Raw genomic sequence first — 27,389 nt, 5'->3', positions numbered from 1 at the left:
TGACACCATGTGGATGTTGTTTTAATTCGCTTTATTCAATCAGGAATTTACCAATCAGTTTTCTGTCCGATAGGTAAGATTCTAGCAGTTTGATGATCCCGATATCGATGCCCACTTCAGTTAATTTGAAGATTAGTCCGCTGTGATTGGTACTGTCAAAAGCTTTCGTAACGTCGAGAGATACGACGCAGCAGCTTTCTTCTTCGTTAACCTTTTCAGGACGGGAATTTTTACGTTGAAATCGACCTTTTATTTTACACGAAATTTGTGTATGATATCAATGAATTTCTCACGTGGAGTGTCCGACTAACCCAGTGGTCGAAATTTCGGCCACTCCTCTCTGCAACGTAAAGTCCAATGTTAAAAATTTGATTTGGTGAGTTAGAAGTGCTTTCTTACGTAATTGGATACGCTGAATACGAAAAAAATAGTAAAAGATGTGCAAGACACATCCTTGACCTTGAAAATTACATTTCAAGGTCAAATTTATTGCTCCTTCTATTTTAATCCGAAAATGATGAGAAATTCTTCGCAAGGAAAAACAATGTGCTGATCTGCCGGTAGAAACTAACGGTGATCAAATATTTCGATTTTATGTTCACCTTGAAGATGCGTTTTACCATACGCAATACTATTTTTTTCGAATTCAGTGCATCAAAATACGTGGGTATACCAATTTTCAGGTCGAAATATTGAATAAAAAATTTGACCTTGAAATAGTGATTCCTAGAATGGTTACACTATTTTTTCTATATTCAACACACAATATTATCTCCAATACAACTCGAAAATATTATGATACTTGAGTGGTCGAAATATCAACCAGTCGCGTCCTTAAAAGGTTAATTGTTTTTTTGATGTAGTAGAACGTTCGGGTCAGTTGGCTGTTCGTGCCCAGACTTGGTCTAAATCCATGTTGCGAGTCCGGGAGTAAGTTGAAGCAATCACTCATTCTATTCTAAATTATTCGTTCGAACCATTTTCCCATGATGTTGAGTAGCGTTATTGGTCTATACGAAGATGGCTCATTTATTGGCTTTCCGCTTTTGTGCAAAAATATGAATATGCCGGTTTTCCACGCGCTCGGATAGTAGTTCGTTTGTAGACAGAAATTGGAGATTTCTTTGAGTCTTATGTGGCACGAATCATGCATGCGTTTTAAATGTTTTGCTCCAAGATTATCTGGTCCCGGTGCTTTATTATTTTTGAACTTTTTCAGGGCTTTTTTCATCTCTTGTAGCGATGTCTCTTTGATTGGTTTCGGTGGTACGAGTGTGTTTGTGGTTTTTAGTTCATCCTGTATGGTACTTTCAGTAACAATCGCTGCATCCACCAGTCTGTCCACTACGTCTTTTTCTGTGTAGGCGCCTTCGAAAAAAGGGACCACGTTTTCAGGTTTTTCAGCGATTTTTAGAGTCGCCAAAGGGTTTTTCTGTGGTTTGTTTCGTCTTCGATGATTTCCATCCATTTGCTTTTCTTGTGCTCCATGATTTTTCTAAACACTTCTTCTCCACGTCGCGCGTCGGCGAGTAATTTCTGTTGTGCCGACGCATCATGTACCTTAAGCGGCTTCTTTCTCTAATCGCACGCTGAATTTTGTTCGGTAATACCTCGCTTTTCTTTTTTAGCGGGTTAGTCATGTCGTTATTGACTGTTTGCAGGTGTTTAGTTAACGTGTCAATGGCACTTTCGACGTCCTCGATGCTGTTAATTTTTTTTTGCTGCCGAAGTTTAGTTCTTTCCTCATATTCGAGCCATTTTTCGACCGTTTTAATTCTTGGTCTTCCAGCGGTGGTTGTTTTTGCTGCTAATTTGATTTTTAGGAGAATCGGCACGTGGTCGCTGCCAATGTCGTTGGTATTTTTATACATGATGATGTTGTTGCCGAGGTTGGTCAGTGCATAATCAAGGTTGGAGTTGTACAGATTTGCTGTTGGTCTCGCGCCTGTGGGATCAACGGCAATATCAAGAATTCCAATTTTAACGAGGTCCATGATTATGGTTCCTCTACAGTCGTTGTGCTTGTGCCCAAATGCCGTGTGTTGTGCATTTCAATCACCTACATTTACTGAGTTTTGTTGCCCGAGTATTTCCAGGATGTCGTCATTGAGTACAGCCTCGTTTGGTGCTGCATAGACTCCATTGATGTTGATTTTTCTATCGGAGTCCGTCTTTATTGTGATCGAGCAGCACTTTAAGAGGTCAGGTGATTTTCTACGAGTCCAGTAGACATCATTTCTTGTGTACATGAAGGATCCTCTCTTCGTGCGTCGTTTTGTGGCGGCCCGAATTTTTTTGACCACGATTTTTGAGTATGCCATGATGTTTTATTTGTAGATGCTGGAAGGTTTTACCTTCGCTTCGTTGGCGACTACAATGTGCGGATTTGTCTCCATAACGAGGCTTCGAAGTTCGTTTATTCTTTAGTGAATTCCATTTACATTACTCTGTAAGATGACTATGAATGCTGCTGTATTTGCCATAATCGATCGATTATGGTGTTAGCCGCACCGATTATTCCTTCGAATGTGCGTTGGATTGGTTGAATTGAGTTTATTTCTTCCACCGTTTGTAATATTTTATCGACGTAGCTTTCGTTTATTGTATCGTCGTGTATATTAACGAGTTGTTAATGTTTCCTATATTTTGTCAAGTCCACCACAGTCGCCAGAGTTGAATCCAATAGAGGCTGTGTGGCTGAACTGAAGAAGCATGTAAGGAAGCATAACATTTCATCGAAGAGTCATCTCATACAAATTTTGAACGTAGAATGGCGCAATATTTCCGAATTTATCAAAAACCTTCTTCATTCTATGCCTCGAAGACTGCAAGACGTTACCAAGCAAAAAGGCCTTTCCGCAAAATATTGATAACAAGTTGTTTATAAGGTTTGCTGAAATACGAATGCTTTTGTCCCAATCATAATAACTTTGGGTAACATCTATGCGTTACTGAGTGAGAGATAAGACCCCCTTTGTGAATATATAATTATATTCGAATGTAGGTAAAATATAAAATAGCACATGTTTGAAAAAATAAATTATTTAAAAAAATGTTTCTTATTTTATTTAAATTTATCCACTGTACGAATACTTTTGTCCCTCGCTGTATATTGTTCAAGTGTTTTGAAGTAGCTATATTTTTTGTCAAAAATTATTTTATAAAATCAAAGACTTGTTCGGTATATGAAAGACTTGGAATACAGCCAGACAAAGTAAAGCACAAATTCACTACATTATCTCTGTCCAGTAAAGGATCCGTACATTCATTGAGTGTGACTATGTTATAGTTCGTAAACCCCAAGTCCAGAGTATTTCCAGAAACATTAGTGAGCCTATTAAGTTGCATAAGCCCCAACTCATTGAAGACCTCGGTAATAAGTAGGACAGATTCCTTAATAATAATTATATGATTTTTTAATTTCGTAAATATAGATAACAATTTTGTTATAAAGCTTTTCGTCATGCACTTTGATAAATCCAACAGTCCGCAAAACAGTTCTAAGCCTCACAGACTGACACCTATCAACATAGATTTATTGAGATAGACTGCGCAGTCTGTGCACCCAGTTAAAGCCGTAATAAGAGAGAGAGAGACAGAGCAACACTTGGAGCCAGCCCTCTTAATCTAATCGGTAACTTGGCGGGGTATTCGCTGGGTGCGAAGTAGGTGGTGGGAGAACTGGAATCGATCGCAGTGCGCGACGTGACCAAAAAAGACACTTCAGGCGGACAAACTCTCACTATACAGGGTGTCCCTAAATTGCCTCCCACGGACTAGCCAGCATAATACCTCGTTAAAATCCAACCGAGAATTTCTTTTCCGGAAGCTCGTCCGACGCATAGTTTTTGAATTATAAACGATGGCGCTAGACCAATCAGAGTGCACCATTTCATCTAGATTTGCCGCCACGGAAATTGCTGTTTTTTTCGTCTGGGTGAATTATTATTATTCGCTTACGAATTAAATATCGGCACCTCCCCTCTCTCGCTGCTGTATCCCTTATTCTTGAGGATGCGCTTCTGTTTACACACACAAGTGTGCGCCCATGGATGTGCGGCCGGCAGCGTGTGCCGCGGCAACAATACCGAGGTCAGCGCCCGAGAAGGGGTACAGCAGCGAGAGAGGGGAGGTGCCGATATTTAATTCGTAAACGAATAATAATAATTCACCCAGACGAACAAAACAGCAATTTCCGTGGCGGCAAATCTAGATGAAATGGTGCACTCTGATTGGCCTAGCGCTATCGCTTATAATTCAAAAACTATGCGTCGGACGAGCTTCCGGAAAAGAAATTCTCGGTTGGATTTTAACAAGGTATCATGCTGGCTAGTCCGTGGGAGGCAATTTAGGGACACCCTGTATATTTACCAGTGAGATTTGCGTATTCTTGCATTATTAAGCAAAAATAAACATGCGCCACGAAACCTGCTGCATAGTGAACTGCAAGAATAATGGCAGAAATAGCAATCACAAATTCTATAAATTTCCACAAGCAAGTTGGAAACGAGAACAACGAATGAAATGGATAAACGCTGTCAAGAGGAAAAAGTAAGTGAGTTAACCTATAAAGCACAACGTTAAAGTTTGCATCGTTGGAATGTAATAAAATGTGACTAAAAAAAAAAAACGTAAATCAACTAAAAATGATTCCGCTAGGCACAAAAAGTGATCATAACGAAAAAAAAATACTGGCCCTGTATGATAGCAAAGGATGAACTTGATATTAATTTAGATGTGTATTTTTTTCGACTAATTTCGTTGCGTTCCAACGATGTAAACTTCAACGTTATTATGAAGTAACATTTTTAATATTATATTGTGTACGTTGTAGGAAGTTGCATGTGAGAATGGTTCAGTTACTATAATTTATTTATTGTTTTACTTCAGTGCCGATGGATCGCCATGGTACCCATAGCCACATGACAGGATTTGCAGTGCGCACTTCATTGGAGGCAAAAAATCTGACGAACAGGACAGTCCTAGTGACATACCAAAAATATTTCCTGCTATATACACCTCTGCAAGGGTTAATTAAAATTTAGCCACGTCAAGGTACAAACGATTCATGAAACACAGAAACAAGAAAGAAAAAAATGCAGCAATTGTACTTAATATTGATGATAAATCAAGTGAATTTGAAATAATGGAAAATACTCAAAGTTCAAAAATTGATAAAGAATGCCAAATTGAAATATTTTCGAATGTTGAATATGAAGGAAAAACACTCATTTGCAATAGATATATATTTTGCTGCAAAGAAACATGTGACGCTGAAGTTCAAACTGAAATATCAAGCAATTCGAAGTTTATGAAGTGCTACAAGAAGACGAAACACCAAGGATGTAATATTGTTGAAAAGATTTACGCCGATCATTTCTTTGAAGTATTTTCTTTTGAAGTACTTTTCTTTGGCGAACTGTCTGGCACTAGATCTACCCCATTGCTGCTCTTTGCTGGTTTTGGAAAAGCTTTCTTCGTGGTTGATGTAGTAAATCAGAGCTGCAATATGCTTACATCTACCACTCTGATTGTACTCCCAATCACATTGTCCACTCGTAACGTAACGACTAGAAACAATCTGTAAAAAAAATTAATTATTTCTTTGCATTCTATTACATTGAAACGGATCATACGTATGCACTACGTCAAAGATTGCAAAAAAAAAAAAAATAATAATACGTTCAAGGATGTTATGTATGGCGTCGATGTCACTGAAGTTTGACGAATTACACGAGCTTCGATGGTGTGGCTCATATGACCTTGTCGTATTTCTTTCACGTCTTGGACATGTTGAGTAAAAACTAATTTTTTTCCTTCCATGTAGTTTGTAGTTGGAAAGCGATGTCGTGTGTGACTGCTCGGAATCCAGTTTTGATAATTAATTTGGCCATGTTTAACTAAAAATAAAAAAAAATTTACATAATTAACGGCACTACAGTCCTAAATAATCGTCTGAAATATATATGAATTGTGTTATCTGATTGGATTTGTTTATTTCTTTACTTACTTCTCGCGAAGACAGTCATGTCAAAGTCCGCCGCAGGTACATCACTAGTTTCAGGTTAGGAAATAGTGTCGTGTGTGATTGCCTGAAAACTTGTTTTGATTATTAATTTTGCCATTTTAGACGGAAAATAAAAAAAAGGTCAACATGATTATCGACACTATAGACTCACATAATCGTATAGAACATATGTAAATTACGATGTTTCATTGAAATTATTTGTTTATGTACTTACTTCTCGTAAAGATCGCAGTTTCCAGTCCGCCCTAATTGTAACCGCTAGCTGGCGCTATCATCGCGCACCCAGCGAATACTCACAATCAGACTTATACAAGTATATCTCCCCGATTGCCTCATTGCTTTCCCTAACTGGCGGCTGCTCCCCACTCTTTCGATCGTGCACCATGGAGGACTGGCTCCAGGACTATATTCGCTGTCCATCGGTTTGAGCTCCAGCGGTCCCGTAAAGTCCAGTAAAAGAAGGTCTGAACCCCATGTTTTCGATAACCAGGCTGCGTTTTTGCTCAAAAATGAAGTTTTAAGTGCTGATTAATATTTGAGGACAAGCAGGGTACTCACCCCCGGGTCGGGGTGAAAAAAATTAAAAATTACCCTCGAAGACGGGTTTTTCCAAAATGACTCGAAAAATAGAGTATGTAGAATAAAATTGCAGAACGTGAAATCTTCTACAAAAAAGGTCCGAACCACTTCAACCCTATTTCAAACCGTTCATCCCCCAGACGCGTTCGAAAACTCGAGGCCAAAAAAAAAATATGAAAAAAAATTGAAAGCAATTTTTTTTCAATTGTTCGGTCTTGTTGAATGGCTATACTTGTTCCATCTTCGACTATAATTTTTTCACCCCTTTGGTAAGCAATTTTCATGAATTTACGGCTTAAAATTGATCCTAACTTTTTTCCTAATTGATGAATATATTTTTTTTTTTTATATAGTTTTTATTAGAATATTTCCAACAATTTTCGCAGAAAACATTTTCACGTATCTCCGACAAGTTCGAAGTTAAACACAATTTTATATTTTCTATCCCTCCGAGAAGGCTGTATCGGAGAACCCCTGTTGAGAGAGAGAACAATATGCCTACGTCGGTGCCGCTCGCACGCATACCTGCCTCTAGCCGACTCAATGCGCTTGCGCGTGACTTCGACGTGTAGACGGTTAGAGCGTCAGCATGTCAAGATAAACAAATTGTCGAAGGACTTGATGTACGTAAAAACTTACCTCAAAATTGATTTCTGATTATGTCATTGAGCCATTGATTATTGTATGAGCCCATTATATGTTTACTATTGGAATAGATGTAGATACACGAGCCTACTTCACTTCAGCTACTATAATTATTGCTATCCCAACAGGAATAAAATTTTTTAGATGATTAGCAACTATACACAGAATAAAAGTAAATTATAATCCACTCAATTTATGATCAGTAGGATTTATCTTTTTATTTACAATAGGAGGATTAACTGGACTCTATTGTTTCCAAAATTTCAGGAATATTCAATGCGCAACTTATGAATCGAATTATTAGATTTTATTATTCATGATTTTGTGCGTGCATCAGAGTACCATTTTCGGTTCGGTTTTCGTGAGGACATGTTTGAATGAATTCATCAAAAACCTAACGCCTCATGTAAAAAATTACTCTCAGAACCCTGTAGAAATTCTATTGAGATTCTATTAGAATTCCATTGAAATTGTCCTTTAAATTATATTCATTTCTTTGCATTTATTCTATTGAAAAATATTCCCCTTTGCCGGATGAATTTTTCATTAGAATTATAGTAAATTTTTCATTCACGCGATACTTACTTGATTATAATCTTTTCGTTGTAAAAACTGGATTAGTGAAGTGATCGAGACTAAAATGTCTTTCAGATGTTCACCATTATTTCATTGACAATAGAAGACAAATAAAAGATAAAACCCAAAAAATACTATAATGAATATCTAAGGATGTACGGCAGTTTCCCTCGGGGGGATGAGCGAAACGTAGGCGCGGCGGAGTGCGGTGAGCGGGGCACGCATGAACAAGAGAGAGAGTCGGACCACTTACGGGCTATCCGCGTGGCTAGCGGATAGCTCGACTTATCATTATGCCTAATCAAAATATGAGGGCAAATATAGTAGCTGAAGTGAAGTAGGTTCGTGTATCTACATCTATTCCAATAGTAAACATATAATGGGCTCATACAATAATCAATGGCTCAATGACATAATCAGAAATCAATTTTGAGGTAAGTTTTTACGTACATCAAGTCCTTCGACAATTTGTTTATCTTGACATGCTGACGCTCTAACCGTCTACACGTCGAAGTCACGCGCAAGCGCATTGAGTCGGCTAGAGGCGGGTATGCGTGCGAGCGGCACCGACGTAGGCATATTGTTCTCTCTCTCAACAGGGGTTCTCCGATACAGCCTTCTCGGAGGGATAGAAAATATAAAATTGTGTTTAACTTCGAACTTGTCGGAGATACGTGAAAATGTTTTCTGCGAAAATTGTTGGAAATATTCTAATAAAAACTATATAAAAAAAAAAATATATTCATCAATTAGGAAAAAAGTTAGGATCAATTTTAAGCCGTAAATTCATGAAAATTGCTTACCAAAGGGGTGAAAAAATTATAGTCGAAGATGGAACAAGTATAGCCATTCAACAAGACCGAACAATTGAAAAAAAATTGCTTTCAATTTTTTTTCATATTTTTTTTTTTGGCCTCGAGTTTTCGAACGCGTCTGGGGGATGAACGGTTTGAAATAGGGTTGAAGTGGTTCGGACCTTTTTTGTAGAAGATTTCACGTTCTGCAATTTTATTCTACATACTCTATTTTTCGAGTCATTTTGGAAAAACCCGTCTTCGAGGGTAATTTTTAATTTTTTTCACCCCGACCCGGGGGTGAGTACCCTGCTTGTCCTCAAATATTAATCAGCACTTAAAACTTCATTTTTGAGCAAAAACGCAGCCTGGTTATCGAAAACATGGGGTTCAGACCTTCTTTTACTGGGTTAAGCTGGCACTAGCAGTGGAGGATCGAACAGTGGAGCAAACTCGAATCTGCATCCTTCGTTAGTAGACATTTTGAAGGCTATTCAGGCGAACACAACGGCACTACATGAATACAAGTAGAGTCAAAATCGGCAAACGGCAGAGTTAATAAAATCGTTAGAGGCGTGCCATGAAACTGCACAGACTAACTCTATTAAAATCGCTGTGTTAGAAGCTAGGTTGTTGGAATTGGATACGGAAGGTGAATGCACTCGGGGTTCTCTGGCGAATGTCAAACCGCAGGTGAACGCGCTGGAGGTTGAGAACAACAAGCTCCAACAAAAACTGGCTTTCAACTCAGTAGAAATTGAAGGGATTCTGGTAAAGGCCAATAAGGATCTGCACAGTATTCTCTACTCATTGTCAGTTGGTAATGCATGCGGATCAACGCTCGATGCTGCGGATGTCAGCTCAATATATCGGCGACCATCCAATGATTCAGTTCACCCATGTCCAATCACAGCCGTTCTTACGCGTCGTGATGCAGCTGTAAATTTAGTAACCTTCATCCGAAATCGAAGGGGTAAACTCACAACGCGGGATCTGCAATGGAAGAACAAACAGGTTCTTGATATCTCCGTCAGCAAAAGTCCCACTCCTCTATTGCGTAAACTCTTTGTTGCGGTAAGGATAACCAAACGGGCGGAAGTTGTCAAGTATGCCTGGACAAAGAATGGAAACGTCTACGTGGGAGAAAGAGATGGGGCTCCACTTATACATGTCTCGAAAATCGTAGGTATCCCTACTATATCTTCATAGCAACTAGTCTTATTCACTTCTTTTTCTGCTAACTTGGTCGCTTATCTACTCGTATCAGAAAACTGGTTTTGCCTCTTACGTATGCTTTTCTCTTTGTATTTACATTACTTACGTTCCGCGCTAATCTTTTTAGGCCCTCTGGCTTCACAGTGTATACATATTCTAATCTATCTAGCTGTGCTAGGTCGAGCTATATCTCGTCAATTTGTTTTGATTTTCTTGCTGTGTACCATATTCTCAATGGCTATGTGTAAGTCTATCGATGCCTGTCAGGTGAATGCCCAGTCATTGGTATCAGATTTTATAGATGAGTTTCGGGGCTATTTCTCTTCAAAACACTATCATCTCATTGCTGTATCGGAATCCTGGCTGACATCTCTAGTACAGGCGAATAAGGCATGTAATCGACTGACTCCTGTTCTTTTCGAAAACAGGTTCGCCGACTTTTCCGTAGGTAGATTTGACCTCAAACAATGAGCCCTTGATTTTGCCGCCATATCAATTTAACAGCTGATTGTTTATAAAAATGTTGAAAAAAAAGATTGAATTTTTATTTTTAATTTTTTTTCTATCGGCGTGAGGAACAAATATTTCATATAAAAATAGTAGGTCTCATCCTTGTGTATAAGAAAAAAATTTTTTATTCAAAAAATAATTTTTAGTTTAGCCGCAAAATGTGAAAAACTAGCCAATTTTTTTTTTTTTTTTTTTTAATTTCAATCTAGTTTCCTTAATTATAAATTTAAACCTTCGAAACTCACATGTCGCGTGTGAAATTAGTGCTTTAAAAACCAGTCCAAAAATTATTCGATTATCTCGTACATTATGGCAACAAATAGCGATTTTCGAAAAAAAACTTTGGGTACCAATAGAATTCAATATAATGGGGTTACAGCATCAAAAAAAAAAGTATCGATCAAAATAAAAAACTCATTGAATATTCCGATAGCTGAGAAAAAAATAATTAGTTAAAAAAAAAAAATTCTTTTACTATAATTTTTACCGGAGATATACATTTAACAACTACTGTTCGACTGCCCGCTCTCGTATACCCCCCACCGGGTTACCGCGCTACTTACTTTACTTTGAATTGGTCTGAACACGTGCTGAGTATCTCGCGGAGAGTGCATAATACACTTTGGAAATTAAAATCTAATAAAGAACTTCTACCAACTCGCTTTTTGATAAACTCTTTAATTTTATCTCTTCTCGACTGTTGTGCATTAGTTTACTGTGATCTAACAGCTGGTCGGGATCTTAAGCTAAATCGTGCCCTCAATTGTTGCGTGAGATTCACATTTGATGTGCATAAGTCTGAGCACATCAGCTCATACTACTGTATACTTGGATGGCTTGCTTTGGCTGATAGGCAGAAGTACCTGTTGGGAACTTTTCTGTACAATACTTTGCGTCTCAGATCACCTAGCTATCTCTCTGATGAGTTGGTTTTCTTGTCGGCAATACGTCACCGAGTCACTATAGGTGACCCAAAGGATCCATTTATTCCTCTACACCGAACTGTTGTGTTTCAGAGATCATTTCTTGTATCTGCTTGTATCCTGTGGAAGTCTTTGCCTACCTCGATTCGGCAATCATCTTCCTTAAATATCTTTGACCTAAAACTTAGTAAGTATTTGGCCAGCAACATTGTCTATTCTCTCTCTTTCTCCCTTTCTCCCTCTCTCCCTCTATTATTAGAGACAACTGTGTGTCAGGCTCGAAATGAGAGTGAAAACAAAATCGGGAGAACGAGAGGAAATATTTAAATGGTCAACTGTAAAAGCTACAGTGACACTTAATAAAAGAAAAAATAAAGAGGTAAGAGAAATAATAATGCAACATGTTCTTGACAAACGAATGGATTTGTCAAGCATGTGAAAAAGAAATCCAAAGGTGGTGAAATGCGTTTCATGCACAAAATATTTTCACTCAGGATGTACACAGAAACACAAGGTATACAACAAAGACAATGATATAGTTGTATGTGCAGGAAAGAAAGAGACAGTTATGAGAGATAAAGGGGAAGGAAGAACTGAAAATTTCGGAAGCAATAATAGCGCGAAGAGTGAAAAAGACAATAGCACGGTGGCGGGAACACTAAATAGGGAAAAGAATATAGCAAAATCGATGGTAAGGGAGAAGAGAGACGAAAAAGAGGCAGGAGAACGGAAAGAGGAGGAAACAAAAATAGCGGAAAGCGATTTGGTAGAAGAAAGTATTGAAAAAATTCTCAAAATCGTGCGAAGTATAAAGGATGAAGGAACAAGCAGAAACGAGGTTAAAAAAATAGTCGAAACAGCCATGAGCACAGAGATTATGCAGCTAAGACAGGAAATAGAGGAGATAAAAACGACCCTAGCCATAATCACAAGTAAGAGTAATTGCAGCGATGAGAATAGAGGAGAAACGAAAAGCTACGCGGAAATAAGCAAGACAAAAAAAAGAGATAACATCCTAATAGTTGAGCCAAAAGAACGACAGGAAAGTCAAACAACAAAAAACACAACTCTCGAAAAAGTGAAGATCAAAACCTTACCGGTAGGGGTCTCAAGGTTACGAAAAGGAAGTAATGGAACGATAGTAATAGGATTTGAGAGCGGAAAAGAAGTGGACCGATTAAAAAAATCGCTAGAAGAAACAATTGGAGAGGACTTTCAAACAATAGTACCGAAACAAAAACAGCCAAAGATAAAAGTAATAGGGACAGATCGAGAAGAGATGGAATTATCAGACGAGGAAATGGTGGAATTGATTAAAGTCCAAAACGAAATTGACCAAGGCCACTTAAGAATTGTAAAACGAGGAACAACAGGAAGGAATAACGAAGAAAGGAGTGGGAAATGGGGAGAGGGAACCCTCATAATTGAAACAGATATAGAAACACATAGGAAGCTCGTAAATGAAGAAAAAGTAAATTTGGAATGGAGGAAATGTCGGGTGTACGTCTTCATAAGTATTGTAAGATGCTTCAATTTTTAGGGATTTAATCATCTATCAAAACGTTGTAAAAAAGAGGTAGTCTGCAAACGCTGTGCAGGAAGACACGATGGGAAGGAATGTAGGGTAGTAGAAAAAAGATGCGTTAACTGTTGGAAAAGATCAAACGGTACAAAAACAACAATATAAGAGTCAACCATGAAGCCACGGACAAGGAATGCCCGACATACCAACGAAAAGTAGTGGAAGAAAGGGGAGGAAGATGATATGAGGATGAATAGCAGCGACTGAAGATAGGACACCACCTATGCTCCAATGTGCTCAAATGCAAGAAGCATTATAGTACATAAAGAAGAAATAGAAATACAAATTTGTAAATCAATAGATCCCTTTATAGTAGCGTTAACAGAAACGACGTTGACGGAAAATATTGAAGACTCGGAGATTAATATAGAAGGCTATAATACAATAAGATGTGACGGCGAATCCAGGACAACAGGAGGAGTTATTATGTACATAAAACAATCGATTAAATACAAGGTATTGAATAAAATTAAAATAGAAGAAAATTATTTGTGCCTAACAATATGGATGAGACACAAGAATGTATACAGTGGCTCAATAGCAGTCGTATATCACTCACCGAGCTCATCGGACACGGAATTTATTTCGTTCATGGAAGAGCTGAGCGAAGAACTAAATGCCAAAGGCGAATGCATCATAATGGTTGATTTCAACATAGACATACAAACAGGTACATTCTATGCGAGAAAGCTGATAAGAGAGCAACAAGCGATAGGGATGAAACAATACGTAACCGAGGCAACAAGAACAGAAAGAAGCCAAACCATAATAGATCTAGTTTCTTCGAACAAAACCCAACTGATACCCAACTTATCAGTGTACAACAAACACCAATTATAACGGATCACGCATGGATAGTTTTAGCAAAAAAAAAATATAAAATAAATTTAAAACAAAAAGGGAATTTATAACAAGAGACAAGAAAGCAATCACGACAGAAAACTTCAAAAAAAGTGTGGGATAATATTAAAAAAGAACAAAGAAATAATGAAACAGTAGACGAAAAGGCCGACGGGTTGATAAAAAACATAATAAAAGGACTAGACATAATCGCGCTAAAGAAAAGAGTAACAATTCCAGCTAAATGGTTAGATAAGTACTGGTACTCTGTAGAAATAATGGAAATCACAAAGGAAATAGGTGCCTTACATAAAAGAGCCATAAGAACAAAAGAAAAAACAGACTTGGAAGAGTATAGAAGACACAGGAACGATGCAGTACAAGCAATCAGAAATAAAAAAAAAAGAATATTACGAAAATAAGATCGACAACAACAGAAATAATCCTGATGTAATGTGGAAAACGTTACAAGAATTGATTAAGGGAAAGCAGAAAGATTCAACAAATACGAGGAAGTAATATTTGATAAGAGGAAGAAGAAAGGGACGGAGAAAGTACTCCAATAGATGTACCTAATAAATTCAACCAATATTTCATTAACAGTATAAAAAAATAATTTTAAGTATCGACCACAGACAAGATAAAGGCAAAGTAATAATAAGAAGAAATGATGTCATCAACGAATGGGAGAACTTCGAAGAGATTACGGAAGAAGAATTACGACGAATAATACTAAACATGGACAAGAAAAAAAAGGGAACAGGAGAAGGAATAACGACAACAGTGCTGAGGGAAATATATGATGTTATAAAAGAAGAATTAACAGATGTAATTAATACCAGCTTAAACGAAGGAGCTTGCCCAACAGAATGGAAAGTATCAACAGTAATACCGATACCAAAAGTAGCCAATACATTAAAAGTCAGTGAATTTCGACCGATTAATATACTACCGATATATGAAAAGGTGATGGAACTGGTAGTCAAACAACCACTCGATAATTTCTTGGTGAATAACCAAATACTGATAGAACACCGATCGGGATTAAGAAAAAATCATTCGTGCGAGACAGCTATTCAAACGGTACTGGACGAATGGAAAGTATTGGTGAGCGAGAATAAGATGGTCGGTGTAATATTTATGGACCTAAAAAGAGCTTTTGAAACAATCGATGTAGCAAGAATGATAAAGAAGATGAAAACATGCGGTATAAAAAGAAGAGTGCTGAAGTGGTTTGAATCTTACATAAATGGGAGATATCAACAAGTCAAGATCGGTAATAACACATCGAGACGGGCGAATGTACAATATGGAGTACCACAGAGTTCCGTCCTGGGACCACTGTTGTTCATAATGTATATAAACGACATTGTGAAGGCGAAGACAACGGAATCAACGATAAAATTATTTGCAGATGATAAACTAATTTATGTCGCAGCAGGAAGCACACAAGAATTAGAACAAAAATTGCAAAAAGTGCTCAGAAAACTAGAGGACTGGTTAAACGAAAAAAAATTAAAAATAAATGCGAACAACACGAAATATACGGTGATAAGGAATGTGAGGAGAGAGTTTGGAAGGGAAATTAAGATAGAAATGTAAGATAGCAATAAACTGGAAAGGGTAGAAATAATGAAGTACCTCGGTATCCTACTGGATGACCGTTTACTATTTAAAGAACATTGTGATTATATTTTAAAGAAAATTAGTAAAAAAACGAGTTCTTTAATCCGAATAAGCAATTATATATCACCATATACACGATGTACGATATATAAAACAATAATAGCACCGCATTTCGAATATTGTGCCTCGATAATGATAAACATGGGAAGAGGAGAACTAGAGAAACAACAGAAAGCACAAAACAGAGCGATGAGAGTAATTTTACGAGTCAACACATACACAAGAATCAGAGACATGCTTGAAGTGCTGTGTTTTATGTCCATAAAAGAAAGATTAGAATATAATATATGTGGGCAGATCAATTAATTCTCGACGAAAGTGTGCGCACTAGGGTCGGCGATTTTGAAGCTGATTTTTCCCTTGAAAGTACACCTAAAAAGGCGACGATCCTGTAAATTTGAGCCCGATATGTGCAAATCCGGCCGCTGGAGAATTTTTCGAATTTTTAAAAAAGTCGATTTTTCACTAATTTTCAAATATTTGTATCTCAGCTTCTATGTAACTTAAAGACTCCTGCTCAGCGGCATTCTACTCAGTAAGACTTCTACTTTTATGAAAAAAAATAGATATTAGGCTTAAACTTATATCGGGCTTAGCTAATAGCTTCCAACTAAACAACTGTTTTGGTTAAATTTTACCTATTTATAAAACACTATTATATGTACGGTATTTGAAGTTGAGAGTCGACCAGCAGCTAATATCTTTTGTCGAGGTATATTTTAGTGGAATCTACCCAGCTTTTGCTTAATTTCTCCGATTTTGTAAAGTTATAGCTATTTAAAACCAATCAAATTTTAAAAAATCGCTGTTTTTAAATAACAAGAACTTTTTTCTCCGAACTTCGATTTGTTTCAAACTTTCAGGAAAGCTTCTTTATTCTGTCCCAAAGAAGCCCTGAAAATTTGAACTAGGGAATTGAGCTTGTATTTGTGTGATGTGGGAAGACTACGACCCTAAAGATGATACTCTGCAGCATGGAAATGCGACGAAGATGATATGGAGTGAGTGTACAGATCTTAGTGATCATACTGTATGACAGGTAGACATATCTCAACATACCACATAACTGATTTTCTATATCTCATTTTCTCAAATTACAACTTATACGAGATATTGGAAAGCAATTTTCGAAATAATCGTTTCTTCTTTTTACAGGACGTCTGACGCTGAAGGTTGATTGATGCGTTGGGTACACGCTTGATTTCGAAAGAGCCATCAGCATGACAATACAAGAAGCATCGTATGTGGATTGTTTAGTATAATTATTAGACTGATCCTTAAAAAAGTCATTGTTTTATTTGAACCGGCTCAGCACCTCCTAGATCGGTTAAAAAATTTTTTTTAAATTGGGCGAAAATTTCAGCCTTCTCGTTCAATCAAAACGGGTGCCTGTGAGCATCAATTCATTTTGAGTTTCGAATTTAGGTAGGAACAGCTAATAATCACTGACGATGAAAAATCTATGTGAGAAATTAACTACTACATCAGCTATTTGAACAGTATTTCCATTGTAGCATCGAAATGAGGAAGAAAACATAGCTTTGTACGTTGACACTCCTGAAACAATTCCAACCATGGCAGAAAAATTCTTGGAATATTGAAGATAAAAACAAGATGAATCATTTATAATTTAATCACAAATCAATCAGTCATTATTCCCAATTTGCACTCATTATTCATTACTTGAAGTTAGTGATCGATCATCGTCATCGAGTGTTTTTGTTTATCTCCAATATTCGAAGAATTTTCTACTTTTTTTTTTGTACCCAATCTGGATATCTTTTCCAGATGAACTTTCTAAGGACTAGTCTAATGATATATGATATTTGTGCTGAACTGTTTTTGAAAACATTATTTCCACATGTGTGTAACTAATAGTAAGTGGAATAAAAAAATCTACAATTAATTATCCTGTGTACTTCGATACTAACATAAATGCGTACTTCTGTCCTATTTCAAAATATTGATGGATCTATTTAGTAATCCTATTCTTTTTAAAGACTAGTTCAAGGTACGTTATTATGTCGAACAGTGACATACTTCAGTGTAAGCAATTATTACTATGAATTATCAACAGGTTTGTTATTGACTTATTCTTTTGAATTGAACAAGCTGTTACATACGTTGATTAGAAAGGATGCAGTTTTCGGTTCCAGAACACAATACAGAAATAAAAGCAAAAAAACTATTCATCTTTACAACTGAATTGAGACAGGCCTTTTTTTATTATTATTAATTTAACAGCACGTTAGCTAATTTTTCTTCCTTGAAAGCCTTTTACCTGGTGCGACTTGGGTACAGAGCTGCCGGGGCTCAAGAATCGATTCAACAACAAATTTCGTTAATTATAACTATCTTCGAAATATTTGGGCGCCAGGTGCTTTAACGGTAAACAACAACAATCGATTGAGTCTCAGGGAGTGAGACTGAGTTGGAAGGCCCAGTGTAGAGAGAGAATGAAGGAGGAAACTCAATAGACAGGATGAAATAAGCCTTACAGTTTCGATATACTTGTACGTTTTCGTATTTTTATTCCCAATCCGGGCTTCTCGGGGATCGATTCTTTCGATAACCTTCTTGGTGATATTGATAATTAATCGATATTACAATATTAATGGCACAGCACATACACAATTACAAATATGTATTAAAGCTAAACCTCGTTCTTCGAGGGTTCGGCGCAGAGTGTCCCAGTTAACCCCCACTCTTTCCGTGTGGATAACCGGTACGCTTATTCGGTATGTTTCCGATTGGTCTAGTTATTCGCCCAACTCAAATTTGGGCGCGCAAGTATGAATTTATAATCGATCCTTATTTTCTAAGATTCTCGAGGAGCCCCGAGTAATGTGCTCCGACAGTAAGGCCAATAATCGACATCTCCTGTCACAGAATCAATCTTTGATAGCCAATAATTAATGTTCTGCACATGTTCTCATCAAAGAAAATTTCAGAAATTTGGGACCCCGAAGGCACCATAAATAATTTTGAATATGTGTACGCTCCTGACCGCGGAAGTTCCTACGTTGATCACCAGTCAACTCTGCCGTTAGCTGTAAAGATGACGGCCACGATGGTCCACTCCACTTAATAAGTCTTCTAAAGGACGGTAATAACGTCTGATTAAATGTTCTGATTCACATCAAAATCAATAGGCTTGAAGATTTCAATAGCTTTCGCAATTTTTTCAAATTTAAAGTTCAATATGCATAGCGGTTCGATACATAATGAGGTCCCAAGCAGAGTTCCGTGCCTCAAGATTTCAACAATTTTTTTCGTTCGTGTGCATGTTCGGATCTACTTCCAAATCAATAGGGAGCGAGATTTGAATAGCAGTGACTCCTTGTTTAAATTTGAACTCAACCCGTGTAGCCGTTCATTACTTATCGAGGTCCCAAGCCTAGGGGCGGAGAAGAAGAAGAAGAAGATTTTTCATTTTACATCAACTTTGGACTGTTAATAACTTTAAAACTGGTGGGCAGATTTCAATCAAATTTATAGTGAAAGGTCAGATGGACAAGATCTTTAAGTCCTGTGAGTTTTGTTAGAAATCATTCACATGTTCCGGAGACATTACACCCTGATTGCGAGCTTTAGTTGGTCCGGGTAAAGATTCTCGGCTAGCGTTCGCCGCCCTGCGGGTACTTGGCGGCGATTCGCTGCCGCGAATCTTGATATAACGCGTACAAGCTACCATTACTCTTTGTGCATTGATTAAATAAAGAACATATAACAGCATTATTTGTGATAAATAATAATCGTCTCTTATTTAATCAAAAACCCTTTTCCTTTTTCGCATTCCTTGGCTTTGCTCTAACAGTCGGTAAATTAGTAGCAGTTGCCTTGACAAATCCCTATCGGACATTTTTTCATATACTTGGTAGCAAATAAATCAAGTATTTGTAATAATTGATACTTGTTGACTGAACATGTGCGTGGATTAAACGTTCAAAGCTATGTAGCCTCGACCGCCGCGTTCTCGACTGTAACATCGTGACGTCATCGGCTCAGGTCGCCAATGGTGGCGCGTTTCATAATCACGTGAAGGGGTTCGTATGTTCGCGATTATAAAATCCTTGTTATGCAATTACAGAAAGGCCAATAATTGAAAATTCCTTCAAATTTATTGTATTTTACAGTCAATATTTTGTTTCAGCATAAAAATGTTGATAAAATTTGTTTTTACGCACACCCAATTAGTCGATGTTTTTTTTTTCAAGGAAATGCAGAGCTTCATACCTCCGCCACCGGTCGGTCAGGTGCAACTCATTGGTCCGCCACCAACAGTGAGTCAAGTACAGTATCAGATACATCCAGCCCAGTCTCTACAAATTCAAGGTATTCAAGTACCTCCGCCTGGATCTCAGTCGTCACCACAATCGTTGACACAAATGTATGTTATGAGTCAGCCTCCTCCACAATGTCCATCACAACAGAACTTTGTCTCCAGTAGTAGCGCCCCGGTCAGTGGAGCGGTTTCATACGTCTATACGCAGCCGAACATGCAGCGGCCTTCGACTCCGTCGCACAACATTATTGAGACAGTGAATGTTAATTTACATCAACCTCCACCATCTACGCCTATGAATATTACACAGCAGCCTCCTCCTCCTCTTCTTCACCTACACTTTCCCCCACCCAATTTTTCCCACAATCAACCACCACCGCCGCTACCACAGACTTATCAAATCCAGTACCAGCAAGTTCAGACGCCAGGATCTCAGTCACAGACACAATTTGTCCTACAGCCTGGGAATCATATTGTTCAACAAACACATGAATCCCCTCCGTCGCAGTATTTTGAAGGACAGCCTTCTTCTCAGTTTCACTTGCAAGTACCCCCACCTTCAACGCAGACATTTGTAGTCTCTAATTCACCGTCTGGACAACACCAACAATCAGCTCCTCAAATTGGAGAAGTGCTGCAAGACCAACCGGATAATAGTTTTGAGCAAGGGGCACCGCAGCCTGTCCCGCCACCCCAAATGGTTCCCCCACCATCTGGTAGTCGCGGGCTAACTTCTGTTGAAATGATGGCTCATGTACCTCCGCCAACACAAGTGCCGCCACCACAACTGCCACCACCACAAGCAGCGCCTTGGTTGTACCAAAGTCAACAGCCGCAACCAATTCAACAGTCTCAAGCTCAAATTCAAGTGAGTACCTAGTACAGAAAAGTACTGATAATTATTGTGTAACAAGTACGTAAAGTGGACCGTTTCAGCCGAAGGTCACTGCTGCGTTGTCGCGAACACAAGTGTAAACGCAGCACGAACCAAGGTGAGTGCAGTAATCACAATCGTCAAACAACGCCTCTCTACACGTGTATCACACACTATGTTTTGCAACATCTGAGCGAAAAGCTTGATCCGAGAACACGGTCGTATTCACAGGTCTGGAAACTTTCGTGGTAGGGGTAAGTCTCTTATTGAAGCTCAAAAATTTCAGAAATTGGTAGCTAAAGTAGAGTGCTGCAATCTAGGAGTAGTCAAATGGAAACAAATCCTTGTAACCTCACAACACGCTCGAAGTAGCGTCAGTGATTGCTCTGGTCATAAATTATCGTCCTGCAAATCACAGCAGTTCAAGATGTCGTTGAGTTGCTCTGTGCTAAATTATACAATAAATTGACTTGGCTCTGTTAAATATTGTTTCGTAATCTTGTTTATTTTGTACGTTTCGATCATAAAATGTAAAACTAATTTCAGAGACAAGTGCTGTTCCGATTTATTATAAAGTTTCCGAATTTTGTCAAACCCGATCGATAACCTGTATTTTAAAAATCAAGGTTATATCTAATTTTTAATTATTTTATCTATAGAATTTGTTTATTGTTCAATTTTTATCAAAAAATTATACGATCGAGTTACATGTAATATTACTTATGTACTAGTTAGTTTAAAGATGTAACACTTTGGAAAAATGTAGGGAAGGAGAAAGAAATTCGTAAATTTATGACTCTTCAATACTCTATAGTATCGCTGAACAGAGTGTCATCATTTTTTGAACATAATAATAAGTTGGGTGTTCCAAGATAGATCTAGTAGGGATACTACTAGGGATAGTATAATAGGTCTAATTTCACATCAACAAGGGTAGTAAGGATTCTCTTCTTCTGTGTACAAAATTTTCACATTTTATAAGGAGAAGAAAAAAATCTCTCCGAATTTTCTACACCGATAATATAAATAGTTGTTTTTCAATTCATATATTTGGTTATAAATCATTATTCAACCTACTATATTATTATTTAATCTTAGCTGGGCAATGAACGCCAAGTTTCTGTTAGCCATGTTTCAGTGATAAATATTTTTGTACAGAGCTCTGCATGCTGATTACTGGTTAAATTACTAGAGATGTAGACTTATACAGATTCTCTAAATCTAAAAACCTTAGGTGCTTCTCAAATTCACAAAGTAAAGTAAATTTCTCACATTTTAGTAAGTCTGCATCGCATTTTAAGAGAACCTCCTCCTTACTTATTGATTTAAAGAAGTGTTCTATGATTTGAGCTACCCAGTTGTATCGAGTGTTCTGATTCTTAATCTTATGTAGCGTTATTAGTCACATCAGGAAAATTTTTGGATATTTTTCTGATCTTATTTCTGAAACCTTTATTATCCATTTCAGGATAAGTTTAAATTGTTGCAATGAAATTGGAGGTTAGCCAGTTTCCAATCTGATCGAGTAGCTTGGTGTATTATGTGGGAGATTTAATAGAAGATTGAAAACCAGTGATTGACCTTTTTCCAAATCATCCATGTATCTTATCGCGCTATACATCAGAATAGAGGAGACCAGTGAGTCATATAATTTAAATATATCCACCAGTTGTGAATTTGTAGCTTGTAGATAACTGACATTAATAGACACACATCCTACTTTTGCCTTTTTGACCGTTTGTTCTGTATTCTTCTTTCTTCTTATTCTTATACAGGGTTGCCTGGGTCATAATAGTTCCCAAGTAGACATATTCATTTACATATTTGCTTTCCTGTAAACCAAAATAATAGAGCGCATGTTTTTTCTTCTGACTGTAGCCACCTTTTTGAAAGAGTACAACCTTAGTTTTGTTTACAATTAATTCTAATTTATTTAATTGGCAATACTCGTATCAAAATTTGATGGTTTTTTTCATCTGAGTATAACAGTTTGAGAAAATTACAATATCATCGGCATAGGCCAATAAAATTATCTCAGTCAAATGATTGATGGAAATTCCACAAATGCCTCTTTCAGTCATGAAGTCTACTAAATTAGTCATAAAATTCACAAAAAGTAAAGGTGATATTGTTTCTCCCTGCAAGACACCCTGCAGTATTTGTTTCGGATCTGTCACTTCAAAATTCGTATATATTCTCATGTTAGCTTTCCTGTAAAGTGATCTCAGAATAATAATTATTTTTATACCATAACTATTGGGATATTAGGTTTTGGCAGGAAAATAAATAAAACGGACTACATGTATGAATCATAATACTTTTGGTTTTTGACTGCCTTCTAAGACACTCGTTAGAGAAATGACAGATCAGCAGCTTGCACCAAGTGGTTTCGAGTGGGGAATAACTCTGACTTTAGATGTGCATAGTATGCACATCCAGGGACGTAAAGAAATTAAAATGTATTCTTACAAAAATCTGTGTCAAATAAGTTTTGTCAGAGAATATTGTTATTGACGGATGGGAATGCGGACTTGAAATCTATAAGTAGGGCATTTCGTTTACCTTTGTCTCTATTAATATAATTTTGAATTATTGATTTCACTATCAGAGAGAATATGTAGTCATCTTCTACCTTTTCTGAAACCTACTTGCCCTTCAGAAAATAGATTCTCTCTTTCGCACCATGTCTATTATTCAAAATGTTTGCAACTTTTGCAGTACAATTAATCAAAGCAATTAGTCTATAATTGTTTGGTTCCGTGTTACTACCCTTACTTTTATACAACATTTTAAAAATTATCTCTGAGTAGTTCAGTGGAGTGTAATCAATCACTAAAATTTCATTAAAAAATACATTCACGAATAGAATCCAGTTCTCCGGAATACTATTTTATATTATACTTTATACTATTTTTGCCTGGTGACTTTCCACTCTTACACAATTTGAGACGGTTTTTTTATTTCTTCCAGGCTTAGGGGTGCAGTTAAAAAATCGTGTCAGATTTGAGGCCTGAGAAAAGAAGGATTACCAGTCTTTGGCTTCTATGTAGTTTATGGTGATACTACTTTTCCTGTGCAAGTTGATTGTTCGACAATCATTTTGAGTTTTTGGCACTACATATATTGTTTATCAGATTATCAGTATATTCCGTTTTTACTGCTTTTATTGTGTTATTACAAGTTCTTTTATTTTATACGTAAATTCCTACAAAAGGCTTTGAAAACTTCTCATTTTTAAATATTCTTAAATTGGTTTTTACCACATCTTTGGCAAGCTTGCATGGGTAATTAAACCAAGGTCTATGTGATATATTTTTATAGAAGTTTTCAACCCTAAAGAATGAGCTGCACTAAAAAAGTATTGAACTCATCAATATCCATGTTTAGCAATTGCGACAGCAAATTACATAACATTTGTATTTGAAATGGATACAGTAAGTTGTTTTCCGATTTGACTCTTCTTTAAATACTTTATTGAACTTCCGTATTCAAGGTGACTGCCACTGGGTAGTAGTCAAACTCAGTGACAAAATCATCGAGTACTTCAAACGTTCGTATCAAACCTAGCGTTTGGGCACTTGCCCACACGAGATCAATTGTTGAGCAATCAAGGATACTTGTATATTACATGTAAACTTCCTAGGAATATCATTATTTATTCTACCATTTAGTAAAGAGAATCCTAAAGATTCCATAACTTCCACCAGTTTTCGTCTTCCAGGATTATAAATTTAATCTGAAGTTTCTCTTTTACCTATTAGTGATGTGTTATCAAAAATTGAATCCTCAGAGTAGCTATTCTCAGAACCGACACGAACGTTAAAATCGCCCGTTACGATTATTTTTTCATTCGGATATTTTAACAAAATATTATATATTTCCTTTTTTATTTCTCCAACTACACTCGGCAACCCCATTATCAGGCTTACGTAAACAATACCATGTATAAACATGACAAATCATCTTATTCTTGTGATGATGAAGTACCTTGATGTGGATATTGTTGTATCACTGCTCATCGAGAAATATCACGAGTCCTCCTTCTGCCTTTACCTTGTCCGCTTCTTTGATAGCTTGGCTATATGAGATTATTTCCTTAGATGTATTGCGTGTGAATATCTGCACTCGTGATTTATCCTCACACCACGTCTTGCTTACACCTACAGTGTCTCCTGTGTGTAATTGATCTCTGATGTCTATTATGTCGCCTACCCTTTTCATATTTCAAACGATAAGCTTGAGTGCGTTACAATGATATGCTGGTTGTTATATCCCCTGATCACCGTCACGCCCCACTTCACGCCTGCTTTGATCTTGTTTGCCATCCGCGCCGAAATTCTGCTATCTTTGGCGTACTTAGATTCCAGGTTTCTTTTGGCATGCTGGATCGTATTCTTTCTCGGCAATGCTGATCTTAGCGTTATAAAAACCTCATATCTTAAATTACAAGAATTATTTTCACTGTTTCCTTTTTCCGAATGATGAAGCGAGCTCAATTACCTTTGCGCTTCAGTTATATTTATGATTTGCCCGTCCATATCCAGTTTTGCTGCCTTTTCTTTTGATATCTTTCTGTTTTGCTTCCAATAACTTTTTCAGATCCATCGCTTTCTTTCCTTGCTCAGGTCGTGCCCAACAAAAACATATTATGGTTTGCATTCAAGAGCCTGTTTCAAGATGATAGCTTCTGTTGATTAACAATTTCAAGGTTAGTTTAATTGGCCGAGTCTCTTTGTTGACACCGACTCTTACCACTGAGTCTATCTCACTCACATCGATGTCTATCTCACAAGGAAAGTCTTTCCGCTGACATGCTTCGATTTTAATGAAATTTATATATGTTATTCTACATCAAAATCTAAGAGACACGTATTTTTTTTATCGGCGGAGAAACGTTTCTAGGGGGTGAAATTATCCTTTGCAGTTGAGACCTCCGAGGGGTACTTTTCAGGTTTCACCTATTTTCACTTGAGATAATCGAATGCACCCAAATGGAAAATTACCTTGATGATAAACGATGAAACATGCAATTGGTTTCATATCAGGGGGTTGCATAGAAAAAAAGTTATAGGGGTTAAAATTCATAAAATCGTTATAACAAAAAAAAAAACTATTGCACCTGTCTCGATGGATTCAATTGCACTTTGAAGAGCGACAAAAAATAACACATATGGGTTCTCGCGTTTTTCTCGCAAATCAAGTTAAGGGGGTGAACTACCCCTGTGTACGTTTACATTTAATCCCAATAAAACGGCAGTAATTATTATTTTTTTTATTCCTTCTCCTAGTGATATGTTTTTTTTCAATTTACCACAATCCCATCACGTATATAGCATTTAATAAACGGTTTTCTCTAGGAGCCAACTTATTTATAGATCGATCTTTCGTTGAAAAAGTATTTATATCTGGCTCATCGATAATTCTGACTGATATCTATTTGGCAATGAGATGACATAAGCATACGATAAGCACTTACACATAGTCGTTTCGGTAGATAAGACCAAGTTTTGGGATGACGCACAGAAAAACTACGTAGTCAAGTAAAAAAAAGAAAGCGTACAATACACTCGTATTTTTTATTGATAATATGTCAACGGTTTAACAAAATAATCACTATAGCAATAAATAGAAGCGAATATATAATCATATGCTCTATTAGCCGTTGTAAGTACTGCAGTAATAATACTCATTGAAAAAGTGTTTGAAACATAACGACTTTTTACACCAGGAACAGCGAACAATAGCAACAATTTCACATCCTGGAACTTCACAGTGTGAGTTGCAGGAATCTCCAAATGCAAAGTGTACAGGATTTTCAAAATTCGCTGGTTTTTCTTCTATGTAACCACTTTTGTACCAAGAATATTTGAAAAGATCGATATAACGTGGTGACGACAGTTGGTTATGAACAAGTGACTGAAGCTTTATGATATTGTTTCTCAAATGCAAATCAACATCATAATTCATCAAAAGACATTTATCAGAAAAATGTCTAACAAAATTTTTCCATACTCGGAATCCAAAAACATCGAGGGGCTGGATTTTTCCGGTAGTTCCTTTAGGTATGAGCATTACTTTGACATCTCTATTTGAAGGTTTCACATCAAGTACAGCTTGGGGACAGTGTCCAGTCCAAGAATCAATCAGTAATAGAAATTTTGAACTAACTTTCGGGAAAAATACATGCTGCAACCAAATTTTAAAATGATCTGAAAATAGAAAAACCTATCATTTTTTCATTCGAAAAAATGTCTATACAAAAACAGTGGGCGTAATTTATACCTGAAGTAAGCTTCCCAGGCTTGGATACTTCTGTGTACACATTATCTGGTCTGAAAAGCGTTTTCTCCACTATTGGACCAATCTTGCCAGTTAGTTCTTTTAAAACCAAAAATAGAGGAGGTTAGCAGCTTACCGTCAGCTGATGCAGTCGGCTGAATAGTGTAACTGTGGCTCGTAGAAGAGAGTGATCGTACAAGACATTGTACTTGCTTTTCTCCTTCGACTGCTAAAGTTCTTCCGGAATGCATTTCTAGTTGGAAGCCACTCTGATCTGCATTAAATGTATTTGACAATCCGTACGTTCTAATATTTTGCTTCACGTCATAGACAAATTTTTGAATTTGTTGTTCCAAGACTTTTCCATCTTCAATTGTTTTGGATGTAATGAATTTATTAATTTTTCTCGATACGATACGATGAGCTGCTTTGAATGAGTTTATCCACGTACGAGATGCTTTGAAACGAAAGTCAGTATGCCCTATTTCTTTTTGAGCATGTAAGGCCCATTTTTTCAAATCAGAATCGTGCACTATTAAACCAGCATCCACAGCAGCTTTGAAATTTTCGAAA

At 37.0% G+C, this 27,389-nt stretch overlaps 2 protein-coding genes across 8 annotated transcripts in view; one reads left to right on the top strand and one right to left on the bottom strand.

Annotated features, from left to right (window-relative positions):
* LOC124299090 (MAGE-like protein 2) overlaps positions 1–27,389 on the top strand; it is a 219,027-nt gene that overhangs the window by 115,790 nt on the left and 75,848 nt on the right. For all 7 annotated transcript variants that reach the window (XM_046752482.1, XM_046752567.1, XM_046752220.1 and 4 more), the window contains one exon: positions 19,596–20,531. In XM_046752482.1, the coding sequence (XP_046608438.1) occupies positions 19,596–20,531 (936 nt within the window). The remainder of the gene's footprint in view (positions 1–19,595; positions 20,532–27,389) is intronic.
* On the bottom strand, positions 4,912–6,347 carry LOC124300118 (uncharacterized). Its single transcript, XM_046753846.1, has 5 exons — positions 6,243–6,347; positions 6,011–6,099; positions 5,683–5,900; positions 5,369–5,581; positions 4,912–4,982 (listed from the first exon to the last, which is right to left on the bottom strand). Exons 2-5 carry the CDS (start codon positions 6,027–6,029, stop codon positions 4,947–4,949), a joined length of 486 nt encoding a protein of 161 aa, XP_046609802.1. The 5' UTR covers positions 6,030–6,099; positions 6,243–6,347; the 3' UTR covers positions 4,912–4,946.

This window comes from Neodiprion virginianus, chromosome 1 (assembly GCF_021901495.1).
Source record: "Neodiprion virginianus isolate iyNeoVirg1 chromosome 1, iyNeoVirg1.1, whole genome shotgun sequence".
NCBI lineage: Eukaryota > Metazoa > Arthropoda > Insecta > Hymenoptera > Diprionidae > Neodiprion > Neodiprion virginianus.
The sequence above is the reverse complement of the archived record's forward strand: the minus strand, read 5'-3'. Positions and strand labels throughout refer to the sequence as shown.

Bases quoted from the DNA above. Each gene is read 5' to 3' on its own strand.
- LOC124300118 (XM_046753846.1), bottom strand. The intron at 5,582-5,682 runs GTATTATTATTT...TTTTTTTTACAG, and splicing joins CATACATAACATCCTTGAAC to ATTGTTTCTAGTCGTTACGT. The intron at 4,983-5,368 runs GTAAATCTTTTC...GTATGTCACTAG, and splicing joins ACTTCAAAGAAATGATCGGC to GACTGTCCTGTTCGTCAGAT.